At 47.1% G+C, this 10,000-nt stretch overlaps 2 protein-coding genes across 2 annotated transcripts in view; one reads left to right on the forward strand and one right to left on the reverse strand.

Moving 5' to 3' along the window:
* Positions 1 to 5,339, forward strand: part of LOC123748113 (proteoglycan 4-like) — a 16,731-nt gene extending 11,392 nt beyond the window's left edge. The window contains exon 2 of the mRNA XM_069315568.1: positions 4,306 to 5,339. Coding sequence (XP_069171669.1) covers positions 4,306 to 5,339 — 1,034 coding nt within the window. The remainder of the gene's footprint in view (positions 1 to 4,305) is intronic.
* Positions 1 to 10,000, reverse strand: part of unc-13 — a 241,694-nt gene that overhangs the window by 205,130 nt on the left and 26,564 nt on the right. The window lies entirely within an intron of this gene.

Genomic DNA, 10,000 nt, shown 5'->3' on the forward strand with positions numbered 1-10,000 from the left:
ACCAGGGATGCTGGAATGTCAGTGGAACCGATACAAAAAAACTCTTAACATCGACGAAAAGTCATGTATGTTTTTTTTCCGTGAAGGATGCTGGCAGCGAGTGGGAGATGAAGATGTTGTGACAGAGTTCCCACGCTGTCACGCTGTCCCCGCTGACAACACACTACTTGATTACCAACGAGAGAGAGAGAGAGAGAGAGAGAGAGAGAGAGAGAGAGAGAGAGAGAGAGAGAGAGAGAGAGAGAGGTGACCTTGACGAATTGATTGACTCCGTTACCTATCCCTAATTTCTCTCAAATCTTCCAGTTTCTCTACACCTCAGCTACACACACACACACACACACACACACACAGAGACGGGCCCAAAGAGCCAGAGATCAACCCCCGCAAGCACAACTAGGTAGTTACACACACACACTCTCTACCTTCCAGATTCCAGATGTTCCAGAATTCTAGACACCAGCAGACAAGTCTCCGGCTGCAGCGAATGCCTAACCCAATTTCCAGCGCCATTCCAGAAATGGAATGTCGACACACTTAGTAGGAAGACTGATTATTCAGAGGGAAAATATAAAAAAATTGGCCAACATGACGCCCTCTCAAGCGTTCAGAAGACAAATGCTATTTTTAAAAGCATTATAAATTGTCTTAAGGAGAGAAAAAAAGCTATCGTGTTTTAAGGTGAATTTGAGTTCCATTCTGACAGGTGGACACAAGCGCTGTCAATAGACAGAACGCAGACAGGCTGCCCTGACAGGAGAGATAAGGATGCAAAGCCAAGCAGGTTAACAGGATTTTACAAGTCGTTACCTCCACCTGACAAGATGCCATTAATGATGTAACGACCGGATACCACAAGATGACAGGCGTCAACAATGCACGCACGCTTCTCCTCAGGTTCCCAGAGCACATGGTTGCAATTCTTTTTACCATGTTGTGGCCTAGTCGATTATGACGCGTCTGGGATACTCTCAGACGTAGGTTCGAATCCTCGTCACGGCCCTTGTAGATTTGTCCAGAGCGCATGTCTCCTATACGAAACAGCAAACTCTGATGACCAATTATTTGTATTATAACATGTTAAGTAATTTAATGTTAAGTAATTATGTTAAGTAGCTCTTTTCACACTCGTATTATGTCTCCTCCTCTCTCTTTCCTATCTCTTTCTCTCACTATTTTCCACCTGAAATTTATCGTTCTAACCATCATTTTATTTAGAATAATGCTGCGGCTTCCTAACTCGCCTTAAACCTTCAGACCTCTGCTCCTATACCGTCACTACTCATCTCCACCACCACCACTACTCTCACCCTCCACCACCACCACCACTACTCTCACCCTCCACCACCACCACCACTACTCTCACCCTCCACTACCACCACCACTACTACTGTCACCCTCCACCACCACCACCACTACTACTGTCACCCTCCACCACCACCACCACTACTCTCACCCTCCACCACCACCACCACCACCACCACTACTCTCACCCTCCACCACCACCACCACCACTACTCTCACCCACCACCACCACCACCACCACCACCACCACCACTACTCTCACCCTCCACCACCACCACCACCACTACTCTCACCCACCACCACCACTACTGTCACCCTCCACCACCACCACCACTACTCTCACCCTCCACCACCACCACCACTACTGTCACCCTCCACCACCACCACCACTACTGTCACCCTCCACCACCACCACCACTACTCTCACCCTCCACCACCACCACCACCACTACTCTCACCCTCCACCACCACCACCACCACTACTCTCACCCACCACCACCACTACTGTCACCCTCCACCACCACCACCACTACTCTCACCCTCCACCACCACCACCACTACTCTCACCCTCCACCACCACCACCACTACTGTCACCCTCCACCACCACCACCACTACTCTCACCCTCCACCACCACCACCACTACTGTCACCCTCCACCACCACCACCACCACCACTACTACTCTCACCCTCCACCACCACCACCACCACCACCACTACTCTCACCCTCCACCACCACCACCACCACCACCACCACTACTCTCACCCTCCACCACCACCACCACCACTACTCTCACCCTCCACCACCACCACCACCACTACTCTCACCCTCCACCACCACCACCACCACTACTCTCACCCTCCACCACCACCACCACCACTACTCTCACCCTCCACCACCACCACCACCACTACTCTCACCCTCCACCACCACCACCACCACTACTCTCACCCTCCACCACCACCACCACTACTACTCTCACCCACCACCACCACCACCACCACCACCACCACCACCACTACTCTCACCCTCCACCACCACCACCACTACTCTCACCCTCCACCACCACCACCACCACCACCACCACCACCACCACTACTCTCACCCTCCACCACCACCACCACCACTACTCTCACCCTCCACCACCACCACCACCACCACTACTCTCACCCTCCACCACCACCACCACTACTCTCACCCTCCACCACCACCACCACCACTACTCTCACCCTCCACCACCACCACCACCACTACTCTCACCCTCCACCACCACCACCACTACTACTCTCACCCACCACCACCACCACCACCACCACCACCACTACTCTCACCCTCCACCACCACCACCACTACTCTCACCCTCCACCACCACCACCACCACCACCACCACCACCACTACTCTCACCCTCCACCACCACCACCACCACTACTCTCACCCTCCACCACCACTACAAAACTGGTGCCAGAGCTAAGAGGGTTAAGCAAGATGATAGAAGGAACAGAGCCCTGGAAACACAAACCGAAACTGTCTCTATTTTCCGCTTGTTACAACTTGTAATAAAGTTGTTACATCTTGGCTTAACGTGTTTATGACGTATTAGAACGTTGTTACAACTTGCTATATTGGTTGTTATAACTGGTTAGGAGGTGTTAAAACTTGTTCCAACGTTGTACCAACGTCGTAGTTTCGGTGTGTGTTTGGCGAGCTACGGGAGTACACTCAAATGGATTGCTCAAACAGAAGTTATGGAAGCCACCTCCATCCATAACTTCAGGACCCGATTTGTCATATCATTAGAGTCAGAATAGTTAAACTGAAAGGCAGCAAGTACAAGGCTAGTAGACGGGATATTAAACACCTGCACTTCACTTCCCTGTAGACGCCCAACCACTTGGGCTGGACGGTAGAGCGACGGTCTCGCTTTATACGGGTCGGCGTTCAATCCCCAACCATCCAAGTGGTGTAGACATTGATGGGTAAGAACTGAGAGGTCCGTGCGACCCTTCGCCGCCTGGAGAACCCCCCAAGCACAAATAAGCCTTCATAACAAGCGGGTGTTTACGTGCGGAGGAACTGGCCAATTAAGTGTGTACTCGGCGAACCTCCCATAGTTATAACTCCAGGTAACGATGGTGCCTGAAGACGGAACAAACACGGCTGAGAGAGAGAGAGAGAGAGAGAGAGAGAGAGAGAGAGAGAGAGAGAGAGAGAGAGAGAGAGAGAGAGAGAGAGAGAGAGAGAGAGAGAGAGAGAACCAGGCCTGGCCACGATGAACCAACGTTTGTAAAATGATGGTACAAAGGTTGGTTCTGGAGGCTTGGCTTGTTGCTTATATATATATATATATATATATATATATATATATATATATATATATATATATATATATATATATATATATATATATATATATGTATATATATATTTCAATTTAACAAAACCAGGGTTTAGTTAAGTGGATTTTCCTATTAACGAGCAATTGGGAAGGGGAAAATTCGTCCAGGGGATCTTAAACACCAGTGGGGAGGGGGGGGGGGCGAGAGAGCTTCTTCACAAGTATTTTCATTAAATGTTGGAATCTCTACCACCATTGTGCGGTTGGGCACTTCCACACACAATCCTTCTAATTTATCTTGTTTCCCCCTCTTAAAATACAACTGTATTAATACGTCAGACCGCATTTTCTCAATATTCCCAATCACCACCTTGCACAAACATAATTTTAGTGTATTCATGTTTGACCACAATTCCGAGTGAAAGTTTTTCTTAGAATTACCAGAATTTGTTTGTTTTTCAATAGAAACATATTCTATTAAATGTTAACCAATATCTGAATGTTTATGTGTACCTGATGTTAATGTTTATAGGAAGGTCAATGTTGATTCATTCTTTTCTGCCAGAATGTATATTTTGTTTTGTTTAGACCTGTTCTCTTGCTGAACATCTGTTCTTGTGCTTTAATAACATAAATGTGCTCAAGTAACGTGAAAATAGACCAGCTACAAGTGACCTCAACCACACCAAGAGACTTCAACCACACCAAGAGACTTCAACTCCATCAAGAGACTTCAACTCCACCAAGAGACCTCAACCCCACCAAGAGACTTCAACCACACCAAGAGACCTCAACCCCATCAAGAGACTTCAACCACACCAAGAGACTTCAACCCCACCAAGAGACCTCAACCCCACCAAGAGACCTCAACCACACCAAGAGACTTCAACTCCACCAAGAGACTTCAACTCCACCAAGAGACTTCAACCCCACCAAGAGACTTCAACCACACCAAGAGACTTCAACCCCACCAAGAGACTTCAACCCCACCAAGAGACTTCAACCCCACCAAGAGACTTCAACCCCACCAAGAGACTTCAACCACACCAAGAGACTTCAACCACAACAAGAGACTTCAACCCCACCAAGAGACTTCAACTCCACCAAGAGACTTCAACCCCACCAAGAGACTTCAACCCCACCAAGAGACCTCAACCCCATCAAGAGACTTCAACCACACCAAGAGACTTCAACCCCACCAAGAGACCTCAACCCCACCAAGAGACCTCAACCACACCAAGAGACCTCAACCCCACCAAGAGACCTCAACCCGACCAAGAGACGTCAACCCCACCAAGAGACTTCAACCCCACCATGAGACTTCAACCACAACAAGAGACTTCAGCCCCACCAAGAGACTTCAACCACACCAAGAGACCTCAACCCCACCAAGAGACTTCAACCCCACAAAGAGACTTCAACCCCACCAAGAGACTTCAACCCCACCATGAGACTTCAACCACAACAAGAGACTTCAGCCCCACCAAGAGACTTCAACCACACCAAGTGACCTCAACCCCACCAAGATACTTCAACCCCACCAAGAGACCTCAACCACACCAAGAGACCACAACCCCACCAAGAGACCTCAACCCCACCAAGAGACCTGGCGCACGTCAAGATATAACTAGACACACTTCAACAAGACCAAAGAGACTTACAGTTGGTCCAGCAGTTTCAAGCAGCCACATCCTGTAAGCACTCTTTCTAAGGTCCGTGATTTTCAGTATGATAAAGCCTCGAGGGCCAGTTATTGCTGTGCACTGGACCATTCCAAGACGTTCAAGGCCCGCACCAAGAAACAGCAAGGGACAATGACCAGGCCACGAAGTATTCTTCCTTAGCACGAGAGTCTGTAGAGGAAAATAGAGGAATACCACAATGACAATCTTGTGTCGCAAGATTTGCAAATTTTTTTCACAAACCTGCTCTGAGGCGATGGTCTCCGCGGCTTTGTTCATTATTTGAACCATTATTTAGCGCTGCTTGAATACACCTTTTCCTTTCGGGGATATAAACGGGCGGTCGTAAATATATTTTTTTTTTTTTGCGGTGTACGCTTAATAATTTAAGCTGTCTGTAAGCAAATAGTCGCGTCAGCTGCGCCGGTTTGTAGGGGTGGACGGTAGAGCGACGGTCTCGCTTCATGCAGGTCGGCGTTCAATCCCCCCGACCATCCAACTGGTTGGGCACTATTCCTTTCCCCCGCCGTCCCATCCCAGATCCTTATCCTGACCCCTTCCATGTGCTATATAGTGATAATGGCTTGGCGCTTCCCCCCCCCCCCCTCTCCCTAATAATTCCCTCCCTCCGTCTATTTTGAAATACTCTCTTCGGGAAATTGTTAACTGATGGACAGTAGAGTCAACACACATGACAGCTGTCCAAGCACAGTGAACATCAGTGCCAATATACGGAACAGCAGTGTTAGTTAACTACACAAGCTTCCTAACGATTAGGCACTGAGTAAAACACAATATTTATTTAACCTCCGGAATAGATTTTCAATCTCGGCTCGACTTTCCAAAAGAGCCAAGCTAATAGAGGCGGAGCTCTGTGGCCCAACAGAACTAAAGGGCTCATCTCTGGAGGATGGAAGAATGTTAGTCTGTCTCTTATCCTCTGGCCAGGTGGGGGCGAATGTCAGCATAAAAGAATAATAACCAACAATTTAATTTGGTACTTGTGAGATCATTTAACAACCTCATAATTAGGCACTAATTGGTCGGCCTACAAATGCTTAGCGTCATTAAACAATGAGGGCGTCCACGCTATGTGCACAGATACTGTATCCTGCTTGTTTAAGTGCTGTAACTGCAACTGTACCCTTGTTGTTACTGTACCCTGGCTGCTACTGCTGGCCCTAGCATACTGTACCCAGTCAAAGTCCACTACGGGCTCACCATAGCCCGTGCTACTTGGAACTTTTTGTACCAAGTAGCGAATCTTAAACAACAACATGTACCCAGTCGCCATTCTTAACTAATAATAAGGTCCTTAAAAAGCAGCAGCTTCTCCAAGTAGTCAAGGATCAGCCTCGATGACAGTTACTGTTACCACCACCACGTGACGTCTGTAACACTTTCCCCTCTAAGGGAAAGGTCAAACGAGCGTGTAACACCGACGAGAGCCAATACGAGGCGAGCGAGCCTCGTATTGGTCACCACAGCTAACAGCCGTTCCAAGCAAAATACCTCGGAGCGAGGATTACCTATTCAGACCACGAGGCTCGTCCACCAACGCCTGGAAGGTAATTGTACAGGCGATGGTAGAATCTTCTCACCTATATGAATACAACTTTTGCCGCTATAGAACAGTCTCCCACGGAAGGTTATGGCTAGTAACTCAAAGTCTTCAACAGATTTCATCTCTCTCTCTCTCTCTCTCTCTCTCTCTCTCTCTCTCTCTCTCTCTCTCTCTCTCTCTCTCTCTCTCTCTCTCTCTCTCTCTCGACCACTACACTTAATATTCCTCTGATGTGTTTAAAAAAGTCTTTAGAAAACTGAATACAGTTCTATCGATTAAGGAGAAAGGTCACTTCCGGTGACCCTGTGAAAATCAGCAGGTGGAGTTGGAGGAGATGAAGGTGTGTGTGTGTGTGTGTGTGTGTGTGTGTGTGTGTGTGTGTGTGTGTGTGTGTGTGTGTGTGTGTGTGTGTGTTTATATGTGAGCGAGGAAGGGAATAAGGAAGAAAGGAGGGCAGCTTGTCAATTTTCAGGTCCCAGATCGAAAAAACATACCTTTCTTTACACAGGACGGTACAGGCAAAAAGTACAGAATGGGGGGTACAGGGAAGATTACGGAAGGGAGATAAGAGGTGATTTGTCGCAGCTGTACAACGTGCGGTTAAACTATATAAAAACGTAGAAGAGAGAGAGAGAGAGAGAGAGAGAGAGAGAGAAAGAGAGAGAGAGAGAGAGAGAGAGAGAGAGAGAGAGAGAGAGAGAGAGAGAGAGAGAGAGAGAGAGAGAGAGAGAAAGTGAGAGAGAGCTGAGATGAGGTAGTTAGAGAGAGCGTGCTCTTTCTGTCTGTCTGTCTCTCTCTCTCTCTCTCTCTCTCTCTCTCCACTCTCATCTCCCAGTTCTCTACAAATCGATCTTAGTCCGTACGGGGGATGGCAAGGGTGTGGTCGGCATCTCTCTCTCTCTCTCTCTCTCTCTCTCTCTCTCTCTCTCTCTCTCTCTCTCTCTCTCTCTCTCTCTCTATCATTATCTCTCACTAATGGCTTTCCCCCTATTTCTTTCGCTTCCAAAACCTACTACAGGATACACTGCTTCCCTGAACACCACGGGTACAGAACAGGGCGCTCCTGTGCCTCTCGCTAGTCCACTGTGACATAGACACGGCCACCATGGAAGACAAGCAAGAATCTCCTGTAATATACAAAGCTTTCGCGAAAGTCACAATGGGGTCGAAGGGGAATTACTGGTAAAGTAGGAAGATGGAGCTTTAATTACCTAACAGATCCCTCCTAGAGGTTTCCTGTGACATTCATTCGAATGAATGACCCCCCAGAGGTGTGTGTGTGTGTGTGTGTGTGTGTGTGTGTGTGTGTGTGTGTGTGTGTGTGTACTCACCTATTTGTACTCACCTATTTATGCTTGCGGGGGTTGAGCTTTGGCTCTTTGGTCCCGCCTCTCAACTGTAGTGTGTGTGTGTGTGTGTGTGTGTGTACTCACCTATTTGTACTCACCTATTTATGCTTGCGGGGGTTGAGCTTTGGCTCTTTGGTCCCGCCTCTCAACTGTAGTGTGTGTGTGTGTGTGTGTGTACTCACCTATTTGTACTCACCTATTTATGCTTGCGGGGGTTGAGCTTTGGCTCTTTGGTCCCGCCTCTCAACTGTAGTGTGTGTGTGTGTGTGTGTGTGTGTGTGTGTGTGTGTGTGTGTGTGTGTGTGTGTGTGTGTGTGTGTGTGTGTTGAATGTCCATTCTGCCGAGTACATTTTTTACGACTGTGTACTTATGACTGAATAATATTTTTTTTATGTACTTTTATGTACTTTTACTCTTTTTTTCTCATTCTATTTTTCTACGTATATCTCCAACATTTCCCCTGCCCCCCCCCCCTCAACCCCCCCCCACTCGCTGCCAGAGTTCGAATCCCATGTAAAGTTTGCCAGCCTGAGTATTTGTTCACCACTCAGAGGGGGAGGAGGGGGGGGGGAGTGGGAGGGAAATCACGGATTACATTACATTTGCGAACGAGATTCGAACGCTGAAATTTGCGAAACAATACATCATACAAACCTCTGCAACGTTAATACAATAGAGCAGGTAAGTATTTACCCAGAGCGAGAGTGTGTATGTGTGTGTATATCTTGACTAATTTGCATTATATCACTAAAGCCCAAAAAAAAAATTGTATTTGTCTGAAAAATACAACAACTCCTTTATACAACCTGTGAGTGTATTTCGGACAATTGCTATACCGTTACGTTACAGAGACGTTTCGGTCATATGCGTAACCTCGTACGAAACCGGTACATCTTTTTTTCTCAATCATGGCGCGTTTGTTTACATTTACTAAAACAGGTTATAAGCGTAGCGTGGTTGTTTATACCTATAATAACCTTCGGGTTGTGATTCTTTCAAGCCGTAAGTTGTTAAATATACGTAAATAAAGTTGGCATGTTTATAGAAAACAAAAAGATTTAGAGGTTTCGTAAGAGGTTGTGTAAATGCTTGGTGAATCCTAGTTCAGAATAGGGGGGGGGGGAGACCAGGGGAGACTGAAGCCTAGTTACTTTATCTACATGTGTGTGTGTGTGTGTGTTGGGTAACATATGTGTGTGTGTGTGTGTTGGGTAACATATGTGTGTGTGTGTGTGTGTTGGGTAACATATGTGTGTGTGTGTGTGTGTTGGGTAACATATGTGTGTGTGTGTGTGTGTTGGGTAACATATGTGTGTGTGTGTGTGTGTGTTGGGTAACATATGTGTGTGTGTGTGTGTTGGGTAACATATGTGTGTGTGTGTGTGTTGGGTAACATATGTGTGTGTGTGTGTGTGTTGGGTAACATATGTGTGTGTGTGTGTGTGTTGGGTAACATATGTGTGTGTGTGTTGGGTAACATATGTGTATGTGTGGGATTGTGTAACATATGTGTGTGTGTGTCGTGTGTTGGGTAACATATGTGTGTGTGTGTGTGTTGGGTAACATGTGTGTGTGTGTGTGTGTGTGTGTGTGTGTGTGTGTGTGTGTGTGTGTGTGTGTGTGTGTGTGTGTGTGTGTGTGTGTGTGTGTTGGGTAACGTGTGTGGGATTTGGTTGCAAATTCTTGCTATTCTTGGGTGACATAATTCTTGCATTTGCTGGTACTTTAAGCAACATTCTAAACTACATCCTTTTATATATATA

This window comes from Procambarus clarkii, chromosome 81, assembly GCF_040958095.1.
Source record: "Procambarus clarkii isolate CNS0578487 chromosome 81, FALCON_Pclarkii_2.0, whole genome shotgun sequence".
Taxonomy (NCBI): Eukaryota; Metazoa; Arthropoda; class Malacostraca; order Decapoda; family Cambaridae; genus Procambarus; species Procambarus clarkii.